General features: G+C 38.2%; 1 protein-coding gene across 1 annotated transcript in view; it reads right to left on the reverse strand.

Annotated features, from left to right (window-relative positions):
- Positions 1-27,453, reverse strand: part of LOC145690879 (tubulin alpha-2/alpha-4 chain-like) — a 38,876-nt gene that overhangs the window by 10,571 nt on the left and 852 nt on the right. The window contains exon 2 of the mRNA XM_081766283.1: positions 9,171-9,387. Coding sequence (XP_081622409.1) covers positions 9,171-9,387 — 217 coding nt within the window. The remainder of the gene's footprint in view (positions 1-9,170; positions 9,388-27,453) is intronic.

Consider the following 27,453-nt stretch of genomic DNA (forward strand, 5'->3'; position numbering starts at 1 on the left):
ACCATGACATTAACAGTATTGCCTAGCCAGTATAAAGTTTTTTCTCAGTTAATTACTTGGAATTATAACATTGATTTATTCTAAAAGGTATAGTTCAAGCAAGTTCTATAAATTAAGATATTAAAACAAAAATATTTAAATATTTAAACAGAGGTCGCGAAAAGACTAAAAGAATGAACAACTAAATTCTCATTAAAATATATAACAAGAGAATAACTCAAAAATAGCAATAATAATAACATATAATGGGAAAAATCTAAAAAGAAAAACAATAATCTTATAGAAAGTGAACTATGTCAATCTCACAAATAAAGGCGAGAAAGAGTCACTAAAGATCATACTATTTCTCAAAACCTAACTAAGATCTACGCAGTTCTACATGTTCTCCGAAGTCTGAGCAGTCTGGAGACTCTATACGAATACTCAATGGGACGATAGTCTTCATAATCCATTGAAGGTAGGAGAGTGCATCCATTGAAGGAAAGAAATACTGAGATCGGAGTACAGGAGAGAAGGCTCAAATGCAACCTCTGCCAATGTGACGTTATTGCTCCTCTATCCGCACGCACATTTCTCCAAATGCTGACATGTTTTTGCACCCAGTAGACAAGGATAACACAGTTCTGATCCTATAACCGATGGTATCGCATCAGAATGTTTCACACGAAGGTGTGCTTCCTAAAGACATCCTGAAGGCTGTCTAGGCCTCTTTCACACAACATGCCGTGAAGTGAACGTCGCCGCTCCGTGTGTACAAAAGTCGTGCCGTGAAACATGCGGCTTTTGTCGTGAACATAACAGCAGCTATTTTGCCGGTCAAACTGATTCGTTATTTTACGATAGAGAGTATGGATGATCGAGATAGAATATTATATTTGTATTGGTTCTACTTAAAATCTAAAAGACGAAGGCACAGAGGGAAAAATGGGTTTATTTCATGAATATTCAAAGACTTGTAGGTGGTGCATTTGTGCTATTATTTAGTGACTTAAGAAGCGATGAAACGATTTTTTAAAATTATCTTTGTATGTCGATAGCAACATTTGATGAGTTGTTAGACAAAATAGAAAGATAAATTTTAAGGCGAAATACCCACTGACGACATGTCATTTCACCGACTGAAAGACTTGCCGTAGCTCTGAGGTATAGTTGGAAATTCTACGTTTCGAAAAATGTTTAATGTTCATATTTACACATTTGTATCCAATTGTAAATTGGTTTTGAAAGTATCTTCTTCAAGGTTTTTACTGGACGCAACGAGTTACAAATGTACATTAAGCAATGACTTTAGTAGAGATTTATCAATTTTTTTATTTTTTCAGCAATTCCAGGGCCATAGCGGATTTAACTACTACGGTGCCGCACCTCCCCCTATGTATAACCTCTATATGAGGTTACAAGAACAATTTTATATACCTTGAGATTAACAAGTGTTATGATTTTTTGAAGGAAAATATAAAATACAACAAATTCATCGCCATTTAATGTGATTTTAAATACTACAGAAAACAATATCAGGTAAAATAGAAAATTAGGCGTGAATTTTGTGAACTGAAAGAAAGTAAAACAATCATGAATTGCTAAATAAGAGTTTGGGGGAGACTTTTCTCCTCCCATATTTCAGTCTGCCAAATTCAAAATCATGGAATAATAAAATGTAAAATATACCGTTCAAAATTTCACGTTTTAATCAATTTTAGTCAACATGTTATATTTTGGTATTTTAAACAACCTCCACGAAAATTCAGAAATATGATACAGTATTGTTAAATGGCTTAAATTTACAAACTTCGATTTGGATTTTCTTACACGATCTTTGGATGTCATATAATTATGTTCTTTTATTTATGCTGCTTAGAATGTATTAGAATTTTATTGAAAACAAGTTATATAAAATGCACCAATTATGATCCTAAAAGAATAATCCACAAATACATTATAGTACATACGCCGTCCTCATCAGGAATGTCAAGCAATGTGGCAGAAATTTATTTAAACTAAGGAAGAAAAGAGTTAGTAATATATAAAGAAATGAGAAGAATAAGTAAAGTTAATGCTATAAAATATATATATGTTTAAAGAAGAGAGTTTATTATAAATAAATTTTAAAATAATGGAGAATATGATAAACATATATATTAATGATGATCGCCTCTTACCTGCATATGGTATTACTTCAGCAGGACGCTATGTAAATGTACTTACAGTCAAAACTAAATACAATGCTAGATGTGGATTTGTGATATAATATACTGCTTCTATATTATTGTGGTTAAAACATAAAGTCTCATTACATAATTTATAAATATAATCATAACGAAATAAAGTCTCTAAGTGAAATTATTTAAATTTTGAGGTTATTAAGATTATTCTCAAAAAACCAATGCTCAGATATACGGTATGTTATGTCAATGGTTCTATTTTATTACGTTGCATTTTAATCACATAAAACTTATCCTGATGTTACTCCTCACATTACCTCTTGAATCTTGGTTTTTCTTCTGATTGATTTCTCGAACCATTACATGTTTGGGTGGCAATTCCGATGTGCCGGGCCAAAGTCTTCGCTTAGTTTATGGAAACACATGGTAAGTGCGTTTTCATGGCATAGCTGAGCCTATGACAAAATTTTAACGTAGTTATAATTACTTTGAATTGTTATTTGTTGTTGTATGGCAGAGAATTGATGGGTACCTGATAACATCTTCATGCGTCGACGTACAACATATCTGCTATGACAATACAATGTTATCTTTAGAATTCTAATCAATTAAATACTAGCATTTTTCGGTTTGCAATTTACTTTTCATCAGATCTTTCCTGTCAATGTAAACATTGTACAGCCAGGATTAAAATTAACTATTACAGTTAAACGGTTAACCGCAGCCAGGATATAAATTAAGCATTTCAGAAAGAACTCCAAGCAAATTCAACTCGAAGACTGGAGTATTTCAGATTAACAATGTATAGTGCTTATGATGAACAATCAAAAGTAAAACCAAGAAACCTGACTGAGTCAACAAATGAAAGACTAATGTCACCGAGATACAAATGCAAATCAACAGTGGAAGTTCGTTAGCAGCAGAAGTGCACACACTCAATCATTTGGCCAGTAAACCGAAAGTCTGTCTCGTTTCACAAGCAAACACCATGATTTAAAGTCAGTTGAAGCTGTCGAGTAACACCGTAAAGGTTTCTGTAGCGGTAAAAAATAACAAGATCGTCAACATAGAGCATAATAGCGAAAGAACTTGGATCTGCGACAAAACATTGTTGAAGGCGACAGCATACAATGTAACGCAGAGAACGCTGCCTTGTGGAACACCGTTGTTCTCCAGATATCCCTCTGAAAACGTTAACTCAAAATAACATTCATTCAGAACGTTGTATATGAGTTTCGCCATATAGCCGCACAAAGCTGTCATGAACCTGTTTTATAATTCTATAGCGCAAAATTGTGTTGTAAGAAATTTTCAAATCGATTGGAACAAAACTTCTTGAATCTGGCTCTCGAGATTAGCAAAATCGGATCAATAGTGGATCGTAAAGAGCGCAAGTCACACTGAAATCTGCTAAAGAGAGAATTTGACTTCAAATACCACACAAGGTACCTGTTCACTATGACCTTTTAAGAGCTTACAGACACAAGTCGTGATGGTCAAGAGTTGATATTCTTTACTACTTTTTCTGTTTTAAGATCAGAAGGACCAGTGTCTTACGCCATTGAGGTGAAAGTCCCCTCTTTCTAGATATGATTAACAGCCGCAATAATAAGTGTCGAGTATAGCGAGAAACAGTACGTAACATATCAAAGATATCTAATAAATCTCTGGAGCAGTGAGTCACATAACTCTAGGCAGCCCTGAATGGAACGTCATAATCCTCCGAATTGGATCTGCGTAAGTTTAAAGTATTTCTGTCTGTACGAGTATGAAAGAGATTCAATTTAACCGAATACTGTGCCAAGTCAGAGACGAAAGAAAATGTGGACTCAGTATCTTATCTGTCTCTATGAAGTTAGTCTCCAGAACTCCATCTGCTGATAGAGTAGGCACTAGTAGTATTAGTTTGACGAATTAAATGTCCGTCCCAAGTGCGTCATTTCTAAAGGCAAACAATGAAAAACTACAATACTGTCTTAATCAATGTAGGTGCCGTCTTCAACCACACCAACGCTTTGCCATTGCACAACGAGCGATTGGATTACATGGTTTAAAAAAGTCTTGGAGTCTACGATGCAAAGAAATCCTCAAACACACGCTGCATCACTCGATCATCAGGAAAGTTCTTTCCGCACAAGAAGTTATCGAGATGCAGGAAAAGGTGCTACTCAGAGGAAGAGATATGGAGGGTGTACGGTGTATGAGGAAGGTTTCATAATGTAACTCAGAGAAAGAGTGCACCGTCCTTTTAGCGACATGTAAGTGTACACTTCCGTGCAACATGAGAACACAATGTCTGTTGATCATTGCTGAAGCTTGAGGAGAAGTTTCCTGTGCATTTCATCGAGTTCAGCAGTATGGCGACTCCCAGTCAATTGGATGAAAAGAAACATGATGGACCACTCCCATCATAGACTGTCATACAAGCAACAAATCATTCTTAGAATTTCTGAAACCGTTCTGGACAGGGACACCCGAAGAAAATTTTCTAGGGAGGGGCCATCTCTATGGTTCCTATATTACGTCTGGTATTTCTGATATTTAATATACGTGGTTTGCTATATTACGTATATATTTTCGTAGGCCAGAGGGAGGTCCGGGCCCCACCCTGCCCTCCCCTTCGGGCGACCATGGTTCTGAAAGTTGATCACGATCCAACCATTATTTTCACAGTTTATGATTCTCCTAGCAGATCCATTTTCATCAAAAGTGACAAACTGAAGCAGGAAACCTTCCCGGTTACTCCAAACAATCAGAGAACTGCATAGCTTCGGACAACAACAAGCCTTGTTGGTCAACTTATGTGTCACCTATGAGTCCAACTTTTTTACCTTTCCATTTCCATGAAGCCGCGGAACGATAGTGGTATGGTTTGTGTTTACCTCATCAGCAAGAGTATGAACACTCTGTCGAGGGTCTGCTTCCACTGTATTCTTGAGGAGCTCATTTGAACATTATGTTGGTCGGTCTCCAAGGGGCTCATTTTATAATTCTCTGTTACCGGAACGAAATCTGACAAACCAACGGCGAATGGTGCATTCATTCGCCATTCCTTGTCCAAATACACTGCGAACATTTTTTGCGACTTGTTGTGTAGGTTCCCTGTTTAAATTCGTAGGGAAAAATCTCTCGCACATTTATACGACCCTGTTCAACAACGCATTGCTTCCTGACTGGGTACCTCAGCTTGTTTACTGTATGCGTAGTAAGTTTGTAACGTTAGACATGTTAGTCTATCCCTGTGTTGTGTTAATGAGGGAAGTTTTCCTCTGGACGTTAAAAGGAAATTTCATCTCCACCAACCTAATAAAAAATTGCCATCAATGGATTGAACTCAACGCCGGACAGTATTCATAGAATTCGACTACTGAGAGACATAACGTAATGTTTGCTAATTTGATGGTTCAAATATTTAATCTGGTATCTAGCTCAGGCACGAAGAATGCGAAACTTTTGAAGATTCGGAACAGTTGACTGCCAATTAAACCAGGCAAAAGCATGTCAGCGAGCCAGAATAGCTTCACAGATTTCCGCACATCACCATGCTACTAGTTATGATGAATCGTCGCCCCCATACTATACAATGGAACCATGGGCACCGTCTCTCACAGTCTGCTCAAATAAGTCTACAGCAGCATATGGAGGGAGATAACCGAGTAGTTAAACTCACTGAGCTTCCCAAATGTTGGCCAATAAGCAGGCTATAAATTGAAGTATGGAGGATGTCATATTCTATTTATAAAACAAAAAACATATCAATCTATGTGCAATGCTAATTTCTAAGAGTACACAGTCGAGCTAATAGGTGGCAGTACCTGTGCTACCTGCCTACCTGGTGACTATACAGGAAGCTATCAATATTCCATTTTCTGCTATTGAAACAAATAGTGTACAGCAAACTTAATACATACCATTGACCGTAATAAATAATAGCTTGAAACGTACCATTGGATCCGCAATGAGATACGGGAGTGTATCGACGTGTACGTGGTATCTCTACGCGGAAGGCAGTAGCCAGTGAACGTATAGAGATAGGCAAGGCCGAGAATGAACAAGTCCTCGGGCATGCCCGGGGCTCCTCGATTGGGTTGGACTCTACCGGACTGTGGCCATATCATGGGATTCGGTAGCGTGGTGGGCTTATCGCAGGAATCTGGGTAAAGGCGAGCATGGATGGGAGGTGAGCATGCCGCAACGATCGAGCATACCATGCCTGCAGAGCATTGTAGGACCTGACTCGCTAGTAGGTTAACTGGTAGGAACTCAGGAGTTCGGTCTGGCCGCGCAGTGGGCATATACTACTCCGTTAGGAAGTAGGAGTTACATCGCAATTGCGAATCAAGCTTAAGGGACATTCCTTGAAAGTGCACTGTGTGCACATGGATATCAAATCCACATTTGAGGAACTACGACCGGATGCATCTTGCAGAGCCGGTCCGGAACTTGCCGAACGGCCGCAGCACGTCTGCAGCGTGCTAAGTGTGGAAGTAGACAACTAGATCCTAAATAGCCATTTCAGTATTATTGATGTTGCATTGTTGCATCTCCTAACAGTATATACTTCGTTTCTCACTTCCGTTTTTAGTCCTTACAATTGAAGTAATAAATAAAATCTTTTACTTTTGCAGTCCATGTTTATGCTTTTTAAGTCCAAGGAGACGGATGAGTAATGAAAATGAATGATTGTGAAAGAATTGGTAGAATAATAATATAGGAGGAAACGGAAGAACCGTGTGAGGAAATCTAAAGACTTGGTGCTGTTCTCAACTAATTAACATGGCACGGAATTGAACCAGGGTTAGCTCGTACCAGAGATGAGAGCTCAATCACTGAGCCACCGTTCTCTCTTCCTACAATTGGCTAAAATCTATAGTTTTACCTGAGGTTGGAACATATAGTAATAAACGACCTTAATTACGTTGCCTGTGACGGTAGTGTAGCTTAGGGTTGTCATATTTCAAAAGTGAAAATCCGGGACGCTATTCAATTACAAGAATCTTTGAAATGCTTAAAATGAAAAAAAAAGTGTTATAGCTATACTAATTTACTTTCTTCCATTAGATAGAGTTGTTCAAGTATACTTAATAACTAGGGCGCAGAAGTTAAGGAAAAATCCTCTTTTTTACGAGTGCCCGAAGACAAGGCTAAACATAATATATGCTCATTTTGGATCATTGCAAGCCAGAAAATGGTGGATTTTATTTGTCCTTTCTTTTTCCTTTTTCGCTGTTTTTATTGGTCTTTTTTAAAGCTTTTTATAGGTCTTAACGTCTTTTTTGCACGTCATCTTTTGACATTAAATTTACTGGCCATTAGCTCGAATCACCAGCTTTCCTTGAACACATTTTCTTTAGTAAAGAAAATTCAAAAGATACGACATTCTTCAACGACTGGTCTGGTAACACCAGATCTGCATCAATCACAAATCAACAATAAGGAGTAACAATGTCCTTCAGCAGGGGGGTGAGGGGGGAGTTTCTAATTTTAGTTTGGACTTTAAATATTTTTGTTGCGTGCAAATTGACATACAGATCAGTTATAATTTCAGAGTGTTACGGGCCAATGTGGTGTCCTGGCCTTCTCCAAAAGTGTGCGGCTTCCAGTTGTCCTCCGAAAGTGTTCAAAAATAGGATTTAACTTGGACAATAGGAACAATGCAAATTGAACGACAAAGCAAACCATTTCATTGAAAGAGTTTCTTTCAATTGTATATTGTATACTGCCAGAAGCTTGTGTTTCTTGAGCGTTATATTCATTAAATATGCAAATCTCATTAAATTGAATCTTATTTTTACGTCCTTTATTCCTTTTTTCAAAAGATATTTTAGGTCTTTTTATCTGTTCTTTTTAGGCAATTTTTAGGTCTTCAACTTCCTAGGCCTAGTAATCACATTTTTAGTCATTTAGTAGACCTTCTCTTCCCTAGTTAAGAAAACACACAGTAGATTATTTATCCTCTCCCCAGGTAAGCAATTTTTCCTTTAATTTCTCAAGAAATGTTGTTTCGTGGCTTTCAGAGTCTGTTTTAGCTCATTCAAGGTATGGTGTTTCCTTTCACATTTTGTCTGTTCGTGTTGTATTCTTTTTCCAGAACGGTTATTTCATTGGTTTCTATTTTTAAAAAAAATACTCCAACATTTTCCCATTGTTGTCTGTTCAGTTTTATTAATTACTTGAATGGTCAGCGGAAAATTACCAAAAATATCGATCAGGAATTATTGATTATAATATCAGAAGCAAGATGCAGATTGAAACAGAGTACTAAAGATAACAATAAGATTGAGCAGTAAAACCTTTTGTCGCTGGTTTATTAAAACGAATGCTTCGTTCAATGTCAAAGTAGTTAAATCGTGAACTTAATTAAATCCATGTTTTATGTATTCAAGTTGTTTTCTTTTTTTCAACTTTTGAATTGCCATACTCAGAAGTTGAAGAAAATAATTATATACCTAATCCTATGAAAAAAAGCAAACTATAATATTTCCTTCCTTTCTTCTTCGCTGAAATCCGGGACATTTAAGCGTCCCGAGAAATATTTTCGGGACGCCGCGCCAGGACTCAGATCTCGATTCCGTGACGATCCCGGATTTTTCGGGACGAATGGTAGCCCTAGCGTAACTCTATAATCGAGGTGTTTTTGAGGCGTGATAATGATACAAGGGACGATTTTTCTATGTAAGAAGGTCTTGCATACGCGAATTTCATAGTATTCAAGTCATGAGGAATTAGGAATCATGTTGGTAGATGTTCTCGTACTTCACGTACTTGACGGTATAATTATCCAAGTCAATCGAAGAAAATACATATTTCACAATGTTTAGCGTAATTGACAAATTAATACGCTAATTCTAATTCTTTCTTCATTTCACAAAGAATATTAATAAATCAAAAAGCATTATCATGGAAGTTCCCATATAGCCTATTAGAGAAAGGTAACTCTAAATTATGTTTTTAAATTCTTAGTTCATTTAAAGTGAAAACTGAAGGAATTGATAAAACCATACTTACCAACAACAGTTGGTTCGAGATCTACCATGACCGCTCTTGGAACATGTTTACCAGCTTGTGTTTCACTGAAAAATGTGTTAAAGCTATCATCAGTACCACCCTTATCTGAAGGCATCTGACCATCAGGTTGAATTCCATGTTCCAAGCAATACAACTCCCAGCATGCGTTGCCAATCTGAACACCGGATTGACCAACATGAGCAGATAGACATTCACGCTGTATGTAACGAAGTTAAAAGAATATAAACATTTATACAACTTTCATTAAATATATAACGAATTTATACTAATACAGCGTATATTTTTATTTTTAAGAATGTATTTTCCTTTAAATATCTTTCTTTCTTCCTAAAACGAACTATGTACTTCTAAAAATTTAGGAAATGCACATTTTATACCTGAGTTATCGATGAAGCCTTTCTCTGATCAATATATATTTAAAACATTCTCCTTTCTTTTAGTAAGGCATTAAGAAATTGTTTCATCAGCCCAGCTTGATATACAGGGGTAGTAACAACACCTTATTCGTTTCAATTGAACTTTCGTAGAACACAATTCTGGTTCCAGGTTGCAATGATCTTTCTCTCTTTCATGTTCACAGAAAGATCCAAACAAATGAGGAATGCTTACTACAGTTATGAAGCCTCACTGCTTCGATATTTCTGTCTCAGGAGTAAATGAATAGTCGCCACTCGCTTTTGTCACTCGATATTGAATTTGTTCAGGAAAATTGTTGCAGCAAACGAATTCGAGTTCCTTAGAAAAGAATGATAGGAAAACTTTCTTTCTTGATCTGTGCCAGGAGAAAGAAGTACTGCTGGCAAGCAAGTTCTTTTCTTATAACCTCGAGCCAAGTAATTGTGCACTTTCGTTTGAAAAGTATAGATCCCTTAACAAATCGTTCAAGTTGTCCTGAGAAACCACCTCTGGATTATCAGTATTAGTTGTGTACTTATCACTTCCTTGAGCTTCCTCTGCACTGGAGCCACTAGGAGACAGAGACTCTAGAATTTTGGGAGGTTTTGGCACAGGGGTAAAGGGACCATGGTCAACTGGGCGAATTGCAGAGGCTAGAATATATCTGTAGAATATATCTTTTTCATCCTGCACATTGAAACTATTCACATTACCAGAGTCAAAATTATAATCTGCGCTATGATTTTGTGGCTCACGCCAAACCATTGAGATTCCAAAGCGAAAAGACTCTTGTTCTTGATTACACCATCTTCTAAGTCCCTCAACACAGAGAGGAACAAAGTTACTAAGTCTTTATTCAAACTGCAAGTGGTTTAAATTAGTCATTTACGGTTTCAGCGTTTATCGCCGTAAAATGAAAAAGGTAAAACCGAGAACTGTTTTTTCTTCAAACGATTCAACGTCGCAAGGCAATGTACCATGACTATCCCAAACACTGTACCTAAACCGGAAGTGGTTTACATTTAATGTTACTTCCGGTTTCAATACTGATTTCCACAGAGCAAAAACGGTAAAACATTTCGAGATGCTGTTTTTGCAATTGATTCAGTGTCCTGAGAATAGGTTCCATCTTCTCTTTTAACCCTATTCGTACCCAAAGGGGGACTTTACCTTCAGATGGCGATAGTGGGTATGGTGTACGTTTAACATGTATAGAACAGCGAGAACATTTTTCCGAGGGTCTACTCCTACGATGCTCTTAAGAAGCTCACCCGAACATGATCTTGGTTGGTGTTCATGGGGCTCATTTTTTAGCGCTGTCACTGGATCAAAATTTGACAAACCAACGGCAAAATATACGTTCATTCACCAAAATAGTTTGCTGTGCAGAATATCCCAGTTTGAATTCGTATAGAAAAACTACTTGTAATTGTGTGTTCTATATGGTGCACTTAGTGCAGTAGAATAGTGCAAAAATATTTCATGACTGGCTACAAGCGGTAAATTTTTCAGGATAAAAGTACACTTATAGGAAGTCTGAAAAACACTGGGACACAAGCCGGTAGTGACGACGCTTGGCCACAGTGATGTCACAAAAATGGCCGACCATCTGAAAACTTAAATTGTCATAACTCAGAAACCATTGATCCTACGGACTTGAATCATACACCGTTGGAACTGGAATCACAAGCTCTACAAATCATTATATCAGAGTCATATCCATAAAATAATATTTTCATGGAGAAATTTGAATATTTTTACTTTTTGCATCCATTTTAGTTAATATTTTTGTATTTCTATACACAACAGGCTCACATTTGATGGAAACACCCATTGCTTTATTATAGCTTATAAAACAATCTTTCTAACAAGACCAAATAGGTTATTATGACTTTATTACTTTCTGATATATTACATTGTTAGAACATATTTGATGGAAAAATAAGGTAAAAGGCCTGAATGTGCAGAGATTTCAAATATTTCAAATGTGCATAATGCAGACACTATTAATCCGACATCACCGACTTGATCCATGCACCGTTGGATCCGGAATCACAAACATTAAAAATCATTATACCAGAGTCATATCCGTAAAATAATATCTTCATGCAGAAATTTGAATATTTTTATTTTTTACATCCATTTTAGTTCACATTTTTGCATTTCAACACACTTACTCACAAATCAGAATATCTCAGAAATCTTCAATTAAAAACACTTCAAAAAACTTGAAGATGATGTTGGAAATGCCATTCGTGATACTTATTCTTTTAATTCTATGAGTGCTGGCATGTCCTTGGCTCGATCTGCAAATTTCCTTCGTGGTCATATGTATAGTAACTTCCCCAAATTTGACGGTTCCTCTACCAACCAGTTCACTCCTACCACATCAGTGCCAACCGTAGTGCTGTCCTTTGTCTAGATGTTACTGGAAGGATCTTCCATTGGTTGTGAAGACCAAACCCTTACTAGTCAAAAGTCAGTTCCTACTGTTATATGTGATCCACATATGTTAACAGTTAACCCTATTTACCCAGATTCTTCGAGTCCTATAAATGCAGCAACAGACTGGCTTGATTGTGTACACACAGCAATTACAAGTAAAACCGAATCCTCTGATGAGATGATAATCATGAGCAGCCTACCACTCCAAAGGATGTGAACCATAGTATGCTGAAATTCCAACTCTCATTATTACCTTTACTAGAAGCCGTTCATTCTCCAGTGATGGTTCGATACGCCATGGATATTGTTTCGTCAGTAGTTTCACATCTTAATCCTTACCAGACACTAGTTATTACAGTGATCAGCCAGTGTATGCCCTGTTGAAATAACTGCAATGGAAATATCCAGAGAAGTATGGACAACATTTTGGTAATGATGGGAGGGCTTCATATTAAAATGGCTACCATGAGTACCATTGGAACTTGGTTAGAAGGATCAGAATGGGATCAGATATTAGTGAAGGCTGATGTCACTACATCAGGGAGGGCTGAATTTCTCCTGAAAACCTCTCATGTTAAAAGAACTAAACATGCTCATCAAGTGTCAGCAGCTGCTCTATATATTCTTCAGCGAGAAGTGTATAGTCATTACTGTGAAGTCTCTAGTGACCAAGATATTGCATTTGATGAATGGTGTAATAAGAATAGGCGAATCGTCAGAGTTCGTGTTTTGCAATACAACACTAGGACTTGAAATCTTGTTGCTTCAGTCTGTGAAAAGTGTACGGTTGGCAAATTTCAGTCTGTTCCTTGGCACTGTTCTTCAGGTTTGCCTGGGTTCTTTGCCTGTGACCATGTTTACTATGCCGGATGGGTTCAAGTATTTATATAGAATCATCTTGAATTGCCAACTAGACATCTCCAAGTGTACTCCGAGTTTCAGAGAGGTTATTTCTGAGGTAGAAAAAGTGAGAGGGCTTTTTCATATATCGCAGAGATAATCTACATGAACAAAATAATAAAATCGCGATAACCGACGGTGGTGTTGTAGATATGTTAGATAAACCTTCTTCCCTTCTGAAATGGATGTGACTGGCCCAGCAATCGGAAGTTTTATTTATGACTACGAACAAGAGACTGGTTTAATTGATAAGACGGGTGTGGATACAGAGCACAGAGAACATACACACGTGTTAAATTTGCGGCTCCAAAAATACTTGTCAGATGTACTAGAGCAGTTTCATGAACAAAGAAACCCATTTGAAGAAGATAGTTTTATGACAGCTATTACCAAAGTAATTATGTCAACTAAAGCAGAAGTATCTTTCCGTCAGGCAGCAGTAGGGGGTAAACAGCAATATGATACATATGTAAGAGAAAGCCTTACCAAATTCAACAAATCCATACATGATGTAATAAAACGAAACAATCTGCAGCTTTCAAGTTGAAACGAAGTCCTATATTTTTCAAGCAAAAGGAAAAAAAATATCTTTCCTGCGTCATGACTCCAACATCCTTTGCAAGCTCTAAGTTGCCTGTCAGCAGTGTGATTGTGACATCAATGCCTTCTTCGCACAGTGGAGTCATGCCTATCCACCATCCATATCTGAGTTTGGACACTTATGAAAACCATCCAGCAAGTCAGATATCATCGAATGCATGAAGAAGAAATCATCTCCAACCGACACCCTCACTGATGACCTACCCAAAGCAACTGCAGCAATGCTTGATACAGTAGCCGTAGTACACATGCTGCCACCACGGCTATCAAAAATATTTGCTGATTATTTTTCTGGTGAATTTGTCTCGTATGTTCAGCAACGATTAAGACATGTGTCAAGAATAGATCTTGTGTTTGATAGGTATTTCACAAACAGCCTGAAAGCGTGTGCTCGTGAGATATGGCTCGGGTCAAAATATTTTAGTGCGCCCAACGACTTGCGTGTCAAAACAATTTAACAGCTTCTTATCAGTAGATGAAAACACCGAACAGTTATTTCATTTACCGTTGACTGTGTAGTGCAGTTACATCCACATGAAACATTCATTATATGTACTGTACATACGATGATGTGGTAAAAACTTCTTCAAATGTTCTGCATACAAGCAGAATAGCACCAACCACCCATCAGGAAGCAGATACCAGACTTTTACTTCATGTGAATGATGCTGCTGCTGCTGGCCAGGGCCGGATTAAGGGAGGGGCTTAGGGGGGCTATAGCCCCGGGCCTCCAGGTGGACAGGGGATTCTATTCTGATCAAAATCTCTAACTGGCTATCTAAAAAGAATCATGAAGATACAATCATCATCATAAAGTAAAATATGACAAAAAATATGAAACATATTCCCTTAACTTTTCTGCTGTACTTTCACAGAAATGTATTGAAGTCAGCAGAGGCCACATATATTTTCTAGCCTCGGGCCTCCAGATGGGTTAATCCAGTCTTGCTACTGGCCATACTCATCTTATGATAGTGACCGTAGATTTTGACGTGGTAATAATTATTAGCAGCGTTTGGATATGACTCCATACCACATTTGGAGTTGGAAAGAAAAAGAATTACATTCCAGTCCATGCTATAGCCCACTTAATGGCATCAGATATCCATAAAAGTTTATCATTCTTTCATGCTTTTACAGAGTGTGATACTGTGTCTACATTTGCAGGCATTGATAAAACGACAGCATGGGAAACATGGAAGCAATTTCCGGAACTAACTGATGCATTCCACACGTTATCAGGAGAAGACAGTTCTAATGAAGATCATGATATAACGGTTTTCAGCTCATTCAGCGATTAACGATTCTAATGTATGATGAAACTAGTACCTGTGACAAAGTTAACGATTTGAGACCAGTGTTGTTTACAAATACAAGGTCAGTAGAGCATATTCGGGAGGGGCTTTGCTAACTTTCGGGGGGGCTTTCCCTGAAAATGTGAAAATTCTGCAAGATATTTCATATACTTTACTATAGTAGGTAATATTTCGGGGGGGGCTTAAGCCCGGAAGTCCCACTAAATACGCCACTGTATATATATATATATATAAGAAAATGGTTAGAGTAATATAACAAAACTGTAATTTCAGATCCACATACTGTTCCACGTTTGTCTTAAGCGCTAAAGTGATTACTGTTTAGCATACGCATGTTGAAATCAAGATATGCGAATGTTACACTGAAAATACTGTTTTGTTAAAGAACTGGTATAAATATCTCTTCCCTTTTTTGTTCATATTTTTCTTGTTCTTCTGGAAGTGTTCATGAGATTTCTGAGATATTCTCATTTGTGAGTACGTTCTGTGTTGAAATGCAAAAATGTGAACTAAAATGGATGTAAAAAATAAAAATATTCAAATTTCTCCATGAAAATATTATTTTACGGACATGACTCTGGTATAATGATTTGTAGTATTTGTGCTTCCGGATCCAACGGTGCATGGATCAAGTATGTCGGATTAATAGTGTCTGCATTATGCACATTTGAAATATTTGAAAGCTCTGCACATACAGGGCTTTTACCTTATTTTTCCATCAAATATGTTCTAAAAATTTAATATATCAGGAAGTAATAAAGTCATAATAACCTATATGGTCTTGTTGAGCTGAGCGAAGCGAAGCTCTTATACTCGGGTTAGCCGTTTGGTTGTCCGCGAACTCCTCCTAGACCGTTTGGCCGATCTCAACCAAACTTAGCATGCTGATAGAGCATGTCGTGCTGAGTGACAACATAGGTCGAAATAAAAAATCCGATGTACCATCGAGGAGTAATCACCGAAAAACGCTTCCTCCTAGACCGTTTGGTCGATCTCAACCAAACTTAGCACGCTGATAGAGTATGTCGTGCTGAGTGACAACATAGGTCGAAATCAAAAATCCGATGTACCATCGAGGAATAATGACCGAAAAACACTTCCTCCTAGACCGTTTGGCCGTTCTCAACTAAACTTAGCACGCTGATAGAGTATGTCGTGCTGAGTGAGAACATAGGTCGAAATCAAAAATCCGATGTACCATCGAGGAATAATCACCGAAAAACGCTTCCTGATTACGTAGTTTAAGCTCGCTCAGCTCATTTCATTGCAATCGGGTATATACATTGCATTCCTAGTTAGAAAGATTGTTTTATAAGCTATAATAAAGTAATGGGTTTCCATCAAATGTGAGCCCGTTGTGTATAGAAATACAAAAATATTAACTAAAATGGATGCAAAAAGTGAAAATATTCAAATTTCTCCATGAAAATATTATTTTACGGATATGACTCTGATATAATGATTTGTAAAGCTTGTGATTTCGGTTCCAACGGTGTACGACTCAAGTCTGTAGGATCAATGGTTTCTGAGTTATGATAATTTAAAGTTTCAGATAGTCGGCCATGTTTGTGACGTCACTACCGGCTTGTGTCCCGGTGTTTTTCAGACTTTCTATAAGTGTACTTTTATCCTGAAAAAAATTCCGCTTGTAGCCAGTCATGAAATATTTTTACATTATTTGGTTCATATCTACTGCATTATCATACAATACTGCTTAACAACGCACTATCTCCTGACTCTGGTACTCTAACCTATTTGTGGGGGCCGCGGTGGCTCAGTGGTAGAGCGTTCACCTCTGGTGCTTGGGGTCCCGGGTTCGATCCCAGCCCCTGCCAAGTGAACTTTGTGGTGGACAAACACCGTGTGCGTGGGTTTTCTCGGGGTTCTCCCGTTTCCTCCCACTTTCTTCATTCCACCATTTCATTCATTATTCATCATCACCGTCTCCTTTAGCCTAACCGGCATAACCGTGGGACGTAAAACTCAAGGATTTCTAACCTATTTGCTGGATATGTACAGAGTTTGTAGCCACAAGTGCGTTATGTTAATCCATCTCTTTGTTGTGTCAAACATACAAATCTCACAGTTATTTCGGTGTATATGTGTATTGATTTAAGAAAACCACAAATTTGAAAGGAATACGACTGAGTCTACAATACTGAATGAAGCACAGCACATTTATTAAACAAAGATAAAAAGTATATTTCTGTGGGGTTTCAAGAGCAGCTGATAACGAAAATTAGTTTTTCTTGGAAGATGAGCGACTAAGAGAGGGTAGTTAAGAGAAAGTCCACTGTAACAAGAAATTTACATAACAAATGGCAGGATAAAGCCAATTGTAAATAACATAGTCTAATATAAGACAAAATATACCACGTTCGTTACAAGATTATCATCGCTGCAACTCGAAAATTATGTGCAGAACTGTCAACTTGCCAGGGAATATAAGGAAAGATGCAATGCAACATGACTTTCTGCTCATATTGTAGTGTATAACTCGTCTTCGACAGCGAACTAACATGGAAACAGATGATCTAAAATGCTTAGTATACAAAGGATTCAAATCCACTTTTAGTCATTTTGGACATATTTCATATTTAATATCTCTACCTAATGTTCCTTTCAGTGTTTAAAAGATTCAGACTATCAGATATTGTAAATAGCTCTTATAATGTAAAAACCAGTGTTCATTTTTACATGCATTTAAACGGATAGTACGAACTTGGTAGTTGGATTTGAATCTCTTACGCTCCGAACGCCACATATGAGTTAGTTCTACAGTTGGTTGTGCCATATTGTGACAATCCTCTTTAATATTCGGCAATCCTTCTAACCCAAACTCGGCTTCCCTCCAAGATTAATCTTGTATGGTGATATCTCAATATTAGGTCTGTATGCTTGTTGTTTCTCACAATACGCCTAAATCACTGTTAGTTCTGGTTACACAGTCAGTTCTGCTCGAACTTCCCGCTTTGAAAGTAGAAGTTTTCCATTTTGCAATACCAACTCAATCTTCAATTGTTCTGGTTTATGCGAGGGCTATTTTTTTGTACCTAACTAGGTATGATACCATACCGAGACCAAGTACCTGGGGAAAACCTATATATCGTCTGAAAGCTCTTGCTATGAGAAATACGAAACCGTTTTCGAATCACGGGCAAACCCGCAACTTGACCCTATAAGGGGCCGGTTTCTTGGTGTTGTGGCCCTATGTATGGCATATTCGATAGAAAAATGAATGTTACGAGGCATCACACGTAAGCACCTGAGCCCATCATGTTCCTTTTTGACTCAGTGGAAGAACGTGACTCGAGCAAGGGTTTGATAATATCACTTTGCACCCAGACGTACCCATCTGGTCAATGTTGCCAACGAACTGTAAATACAGCGTGGAAGATGGTTTCTGTACCACTGGATATATATCCATGAAACGTGGCATAAACATCATTCGCCATTGGAGAAAATATACTATGACGTATTTCTCTCCCAACTACCCTAGTTTGTGTTGCCAACCAATTGTAAAAATGAGAAATTCTAAAACAGATTCCGTACGATGAAGAGTTTATACACCAATCTTGGCAGAAACATCACACGACACTATAGCAGAAAGGTATTGAGCGTTACCATCTTCCAACCATTCTAGGTTGTCAGTGTTCCCAACCAAGCGTAAACATCATAATGTTGCAAATGCCGTGCGTGCCATTGAACGAATATAGAACAAATACGACAGAAGCAGCATTGGACAATGCAAATATAGTGTGTGTGTCCCAGTCTCCCAAGCACCCCAGTTTGGCAGTGTTGCCAACCAATGCGAACATTCAAGATTTTCGCATGAAGTCTACTGCATTGGCAGACATAATAAGACTGCGACCTATACTAGGTTTGTAATATGTTAGTGTGAACCCACAATCACCCATATTGTCAGTGTTTCCAACCATTCTAAAATGTATTTCCTCGAAAGTTGCCTGACCATTGCAAACATATAGACATAACTTGGCATAAAGATCACTCGACACAACAGTATATTTTCTCCAATGACGAATGATGTTTATGCCACGTTTCATGGATATACATCCAGTGGTACAGAAACCATCTTCCACCTGGTATTTACAGTTCATTGGCAACACTGACCAAATTGGTAAATCTGGGTGCAAAGTGATATCAAACCCTTGCTCGAGTGACATTCTAGCACTGAGTTAAAAAGGAACATGATGGGCTCAGGTGCTTACGCGTGATGCATCGTAACATTCATTTTTATTCTATCGAATATGTCACAAACAGGGCCACGACACCAAGAAACCGGCCCCTTATAGGGTCAAGTTGCGGGTTTGCCCGTGATTTGAAAACGGTTTCGTACTTCTCATGGCAAGAGCTTTCAGATGATATATAGGTTTTCCCCAGGTACTTGGTCCCGATATGGTATCATCCCTAGTAAGAGAAGAACCACGTGAGATGTCGAAACGCAAAAAGACAAATTGTATCATTGGACGCCCCTTACACCGATGGTCACACACTATCGTTCAATTATGAAGTAGCAAGCTTGAAAATTTTATAGCAAGTGCCCGACGCAATCCCAAAAGGCATATTTCATTAATGTTTGTACAGATTATTAACTGAAGGGTGAAATTTCCAGACATACCATCAACCGAACTTTGAGATATGCTGTGACTTAATGATTGGTCCAAAGTAGGCAAACGATAAGCCTTGATAGCAGTGAACACGGAATTGTTTGGCATGATGTCGGAAGTGTTAAGGATCGTCAGCAGCACGGTCTCTCGTACTCGGGAAAACACATGCTGCAATGTTTTCTTTCACCCTTATAAATGAAGAAAAGGTGAAATATACTGTGACGAAATACATCGCATCACACGTTATTCCGAACACAAAAGAACATGGAGCTGCCTGTTCCTAACACTCCCACCTTCCCTCCGAAGCATTGGATGTCCTTGTTGTCAAGGTTTACCTCCTGCCTACTTTGGACCCTTCTTGAAATCAGGGTATATCTGAAAACTCTATTGAAAACATATCTGAGAATTACAACCTGTAGGGAATACCCTCTACACCTATTGACAATTGATGAAAGATGCACTTTTGGATTGTGTGCGCGTGGTTTCTTTACGCTGATAAGAACCACCATCCACAATTTCTGGAATTCGAAATAGGACCTATTGAAATTTAGCTTTTTTGCGAGTTTGGACAGCTCTAGCTCTGAAATTATGCACTTCTCACCATAGGTCCATATGAACTTTTTCTCTTATTTTGATGTGGGGAATCACCTCTTACAGTTTGTCAGTATAGTTAATTAACACCCTCTGTATATATAATATCCATGTTTCAGAACCCTGCGGAACTTTCGCAATAATTTTTATAGAGGTAGTGGGTGAATACTTCAAATTATATGTCCATAGCCAAACTCCCTCTCTAAAAATCGTTGCGTGAGTACCTTAACATTCTGAAACATGTATTTTGGATAGGGCACAAATTAGTTCCTAAGTCTTGACCCAACTATGATAGGTCCCATAGTTTTGGGGCTATGGGCCCTCAAAGTTCATTTTTCATGTTTTCGGCAGCCTATAACTCCGAAAGGAAGCATTTGTGCGCCCTGGTTGGTCTATACCTTTTGTCTTATCTTGGTGTCAGGAATCACCTCCCAAACGTCGTCGGTGTTGTTTTGAAACACCCTGTATTTATATACAGAAATCCTGTATATATTGCGAGAAACAATAATAGCAGTAGGGGCTCGTAAAATGGAGGTATGGGGTGGTTCGAAAAAGACCGACAAATGGGGCATCTGGAACATAGTTATATTTTGTTAAATGGAACGATATACATTAACATGCATAATATAAAAGAGCACACGCAGAGAAACAACAGTGTTGGTCCCATGTGTATACTGCACATAGAAACGAAGATATGGCCATGTAAATAGATTTAAACAAAATAGGCTAACAAATGGCCCACTTGACCGTCAGTACCACGGCATGTAAGACGTCTCAGGTGCCTGACAGAACTGTCTTGACTTCAGAGCAAGTTTTGATTGCAGAGCCACGATATCGTGTTAGTTCATAGCAGGCAGTGGTAATGGTAAGAGCGAAGAGTATGGTGATACACTTTGACAGGTTTTCGCTTATTACACAGTGGTTTTACCACATATTGTAACGGCCGTTGTCATTATGCTGTAACACTGTCACATATGTATATCGTTCCATTTAACAAAATATAACTTTACTCCAGATGCCCCATTTGTCGCTCTTTTTCGAACTACCCCACACCTCCATTTTACGAGCCCTACTGCTATTATTGTTTCTGGCAAACTTTACATCGCTAGTATTTCTAGTTTCTTCGCTATTTCAGCTGCCTCACGCTATATATATATATATATATATATATATATATATATATATATATATATATATATATATATATATATATATATATATATATATATATATATATATATATAACTTACTCTAAACCATAGAAACTAGTGACAAAGGTTCCCATTAATTTTTAAAAAAATAATGAAAAAATGGATTTCAATATTATCTTAATATTTACAGGGTAGTGAATAAGTCTTTCAGGAATAATAAAATTGACATTGGAACCAGGGAAATTATAAGAATCCACTTTCTCGGGAAAATATTAAAAATATGAAATTTTTTAGTCAAGATGTACAGTGAATAGCAGAATTATTCGGACACTATAGTGTTTGAACAAAAGATGGGGTTTATTTCAAAGAAAAATCAAATTTAAATAATATGTTATCATTTTCTCTGACATCCTACAAAGATCAACAATTTTACACTTCGAAAATAAAATAACTTAACAAACAATGTAAAGTAGCGAGATCAAAACAAACACAATACGAATTCGGGTGTTGCAATATTATTCGGACACCTGACCAGATATGACACTTATCGAGTAAAAAATATAAAACTCAATATCTAGTATGCAGTCCTTTCTGCTTAAGAAATGCATGTAGTCTATTTGGCATACCATTCACAACTTTGCGAGTGTATGCAACAATAATCTTGGCCCATTCTTGACGAACCACGTCCTTCAGATGCGCCTTCGAGGTTATGCATATTTTTCGAACTTGTTTCTCTAGTTTATCACACATTTCGAACTTGCTTGTCTAGTTTATAACATATTTCTAACTTGTTTCTCTAGTTTATAACACATTTCGAACTTGTTTCTCTAGTTTATCCCACAAATATTCAATGGAGTTCATATCTGGAGACTAGAGAGGGGGGTGAAATGTCTTTGGGCAATTGTATAGTAACCACAGATTTACAACATGAGCTGTGTTTCTGGTAGAATTTGAATGTATCTAATATCCAAATTTTTCTGCCTTCTTCTTTAAATTATCTTTGAGAATTTGTAGGTAGAAGTGTTTGTTCATTGACTGTTTAATGAAAACCAACTCATCTACTCCAGACGCTGACATGAAACCCTATACCATTACGCTCCCTCCTTTGTATTTTACTGACAGCTGCAAATTTTGTTCCTCCAGCTCGGTATTGTTTCTTGTCCACACCATTACCTTCCCATCAGAACAGAAGATATTGAACTTACTTTCATCGGAAAAAATCACGTGGTTCCACCAGTTGGCACCCATATTCTGGTATTATTTCGCAAAACTAGTCTTTTCTTCCTCTTTGTTTTGTTGATACGAGGTTTTGTGCATGCTACGCGGTCATGAAAACTAGTTCTTTTCAGGACTCTTCTAACTGTATCGGGACTCACGTCGATCCCCATTTATTCTCCAACCTCGGCAGCGATTTTTGAAGCTGATTGATTCTTTTTTACTGATCCTTTCGTTGATCCTTGATTCGTTAATCCTTTTTTTTTCGGACTATTGCGGATTCCCGTCTCTCCGAAAATGTCTTTGAACGTCCCGTGTTAGGGAGGAAATCAACTCTATCCTCAACCTTGTATCACTTGATAATGTCACATACTGTACTTTTTTCGTTTGCGACATCTCTGCAATTTTTCTGCAGCTGTTATCTTTCTCATAATGAAAAATTGCTAATTGCCGCTTTTGCAATGTCGTGTTCTTTCCTCTTTGACCCATTCTTCGTGTTGACAACGAATTATTGTATCTATCTGCCACGATAACGACTACAGTACTTAACACAACCCTCAGCACTAGCGCCACGTCTCATAGTGCTGACATTATTTCACAAATGTCGTACTGTCCGAATAATTTTGCTGGGGAAAATTTGGGTATGATTTTCATTCCGATTAATTATATCCGTTCTGTTGACAGCAACTACACGCTTCATTGGTTTTTCAGGTATGCGTATATAGCTCCTTTTTCTTATGTATTGTTGTGTACAAAATATGTTTTCATTTCGGAGCCATAGCCCGTTATATGTATTTCATTGGATCTGTCCGAATAATTCTGCTAGTCACTGTATGTAGAATAGAGTAAGCGGGGGCAAAAAGCCGCAGTTTGGTGTTTGAATTGCGCTGAAGCAGAAAGATATAACAGCAAAAAAACGAATTTCGTACAAAAGTATAAGTGAACATTCCTCTATATCTTGAAGGTGCTAGAAAACCTACCAATTTATTACTTAATAAGATAAAGCAATTTAAAAAAAAAAAAAGGATGGACAAATTCGGACTTTTACCCCATTATAGGGGGCAAAAGTCCTATGGCAATGGGGCAAAAGTCCGCTGAAATACACGAAGTAGGAAATCGACATACAGGCATTTTTATTGAATTATTTTGTTTTCTACAAGAATCTTAAGATAAACGAAGAGCATACGAAGCATAAAGTGATTCTTCGTATTTAAAAAAAAAAAGTTAGACTAAGCAAAATGATAAGTTTATCTCACTTGAGAAAAACTCAATAAACATACAAAGTACGAAGTTATTCTTTGTATTGATAAAGTTAAACTACAGGGTGGTTCATAAGTCTTAGTATAATGAATTACTTTGGAAACAAACATGATTAAAGCAAATCTGACTAGTGGAGGGCAGACTTGGGTAAAGGAGCTACCGATTGATGCATGCGTGGTGAATCCAGGATCTTGGATCCAGGTTATTTTTTTCATATGGGAAGGAGGGCATGTGACACATCAATTAACACTGTTTGTTGCAGGGGAATACAGTTCCGCAAGCAGAAATGCATTATCATGTCCCGTTCCAAAGTTATGACGCCCCAAAGTCCCACCTACAGGATGCACTCCACATGTTGGTCGTTTATTGCAACACACAACCGGAGTCTCTTCATCCATTCCTCCTGAACCCGTAACAACACAGCGGGGGGTTGCTATCACAAGCGTCCTGTAGGTGTGCAACATCCCGAATCTTCTCCTGATACACCAGGTGTTTTAAGTGTCCCCATAAAAAATCCAAGGGAATGAGGTCCGGCGACCGGGCTGGCCACTCCACAGGGCCTCGGCCACCGATCCAACGTCCAGGAAAATGCAGATCCAATCATTCCCGCACAGGCAGCGCATAGTGCGGTGGGGCACCATCTTGCTGAAAATATCGCGGCATTGTGATATCAGGGCGAAGAAGCAACAGGTCCAGATATCGGACACCATTTAGGGTACCAGGAATGAATAAGGGTGCTATGATCGACGTGTTCCATATGCCACACCACACCATGACATGAGCAGGGGTAACCCTCTTGCAGGGATTTATCGCATGTGGGTTTGCATCCGACCTATATCGCATGTTCTGGAGATTCACTTCCCCATCCAAATAAAAGTTTGCCTCGTCTGTGAAGAGAATGCTGGCTGGGAAACGAGGGTTTCGGTTATATTGTGTCAAAACTCAATTCGCGAATTCCATGCGCCGGTCTGGATCATCCTCTGAAAGGTTGTGGACAAACTGCGGCTTGAAGGGATGCCACTTGTTCGTATGGAGAATCCTCATCACGTGGTACGTCTGTTATCGCTGATAGTTGTCTTGTGCTGCGCTTCGGACTTTTCACACTCGCAGTAAGCACCATTGTGTATGTCTCCTCATCTGTCGCAGTTCGTGGGGGACCTGACCGTGGTCTGTCGGCAGCATTACCAGTTACACTGAATTTCTTAATGAGGTACCTAACGGTGTTGTGGCTTATTGCAGGTCTTTCGGGGGTGGCGCGCGTTGAAGTCCCGGGCAGTCACACGACTGCTTCTTTCCCCAGACATTAGGATGACCTCAATTCTTTCCCGCTTCGTCAGTGCTATCTCGATCTACCTGCAACGAAAAGAAAAACTGTCAAATTTGGGGTGTCACGTCTTTCTTGCAGCGTTAGTGCTATGTCGCTCTCTCTGCAAGGAAACAGAAAACCATCAACTTTGGGGTGTCATAACTTTGGAACAGGATAGGATAACGCATTTCTGCTTGCGGGACTGCATTCCCCTTCAAAAACAGTGTTAATTGATGTGTCATGACTACCTTCCCATTTGAAAAAATAAACTAGATCCAAGATGGCCGCCATTCACCACGCATGCATCAATTGGTAGATCCTTTACCCAAGTCCGCCCTCCGCTAGTCAGATTTACTTTAATCATGTTTGTTTCCAAAATAACCCACTGTACTAAGCCTTACGGACCACCCTGTAAAAAAAAAGTAAATTATACAAAGGTTCGTTGTTGACAAGAACCAGAAATTAAACTACCACCACTCCCAGAAAAAAAAAAAACACGTGTATTGTAAGTTTAGAGCCAACCATGGCACACTCGTCCAATCAAAGCGACAACGCATTTTTTTTCTTTTCTTGACCTTCCGAAAAAGATGTGGTATCTGTTTAAATTTAAACCATATTTTTTCGTAGTGTTCCTAATAGCAAAGGACAAATCTCAGCACCGATGAACCAAATGACATCAAGAGCACTTTTCACACCTCAACAGATGGATTCAGCAATACAAACGGGTATGTGTTAGCACTACTGACTATTAATCCTAGGCTCTGTTTACACCGCTGAAATATGAGTGGTGCCTTTGGTGCCTTTGGTGCCATCGGTGCACTAATCAGTATTGAGCGTAGCTTGCACAAATTCAAAGATCAACCTCCATACAGGCTTTCATAGCTTTAGTTATGCTGAAGAAAGCTTACGTTGCAAACGAATTTAAATAAATCTACTGTTAGAAACTGGAATTTAAATTTAAGAATAAAATTATTTACAAATTCGAGAGCTGGAGCAAAAGTCCGCATTCGGATTCTTGCCTCAGAAAAAATATTACTTTGCCCCATTTGCACATGTTTTAATTACAATGAAATGCTGACTTCATAACTGATACCGGGAAAAGGGGAGGTAGTATATATTGTTACTGAAGAAGTGTTTTAACATGAAACAGCAATAAAATAAGTCGTAACTTCCCCCACAGACTGTAATAGTACTATTTCCCATAAAACAAAATATTACTTCAAAGTAAGACAAAATATAACTTACCTCATTCTATTAACAAATTTCACCGCACACCTTTACTAATATGAACAGTACACCGCCACCATTTAATATTCCTGCAGCACAAGCGATGTTGCACAACTCCAACAAAAAATACCCCAAAAGGAAGTCTTCGAGTTTTACGTCCCACGATTACGCCGGTTAGGCTAAAGAAGACGATGATGAGTAATGAATGAAATGGTGGAATGAAGAAAGTGGGAGGAAACGGGAGAACCCCGAGGAAACCCACGCACACGGTGTTTGTCCACCTCAAAGTTCACTTGGCGGGGCTGGGATCGAACCCGGGACCCCAAGCACCAGAGGTGAACGCTCTACCACTGAACCACCGCGGCCCCTACCCCAAAAAGTACTTTTGCCCCCGGACACACAATCTTATCTTGCTCTTAATGACTAGATGTATTAGTTCCTCAAAAACAGGAATTTTCCATAGTAAGTTCAAAATAACATATACTTCTTATAAGAAGGGATAACGTGAAACCCTGTTAATTACAGACTAATTTCGGTTTTAATGACGTTCTCTAAGCTTTTCGAAAAGACCACGTTCAATAAAGTAAGCATCTAGAATGCGTGATGTAATGCTAGAATATTTGGTAGGGATATGTTCGACCATTTTCAAAGAAATAGCGTATATTCACCCCCTTATATGCTTGTTCTTTCGTAAATTTTTGGGTGAGCATACGCTGGTATGATACGATGTATACGACTCATTACATCTGGTAAGCATGTTTCAAAATGAACGTAATACATCCTTAAAATCTTATTGTGGATTTCAAAATGCTAAGCATATTAATAACGTTATTCTGTACATATTCAATTTTCTGTTGGATGTTTGCATGCTGAAAGAAAATAAATAAATAGTTTTCAGTATGTCTTTTTAGACTTGTCTAGAGCTTTTGATCTTGTAAATCATAGCATTTCATGTCATCATTATACGTATTCTTCCAGTACTGGTAGGTCAATAATATGTGCAGATAAAGAGGTTAGCGGAAGACCGTGGAGCATGGAATCTTCTCAGTTGCGGCAAGTGACCTTCCCATAATGGCAAATACCTATATGATGATGATAGTGACTTGTCGCAACTGAAGAGTTTTCATGGACCACGGTCTTCAGACAGTCTTTTTTGTCTTCACGAACGATTTTTCCGTTTTGATACCGTCCATCATCAACTATAGTCTCCTTCGTCACCTCTCTCTT

The sequence above is a fragment of the Thermobia domestica genome, chromosome 1 (genome assembly GCF_964235325.1).
Source record: "Thermobia domestica chromosome 1, izTheDome1.hap1.1, whole genome shotgun sequence".
NCBI lineage: Eukaryota > Metazoa > Arthropoda > Insecta > Zygentoma > Lepismatidae > Thermobia > Thermobia domestica.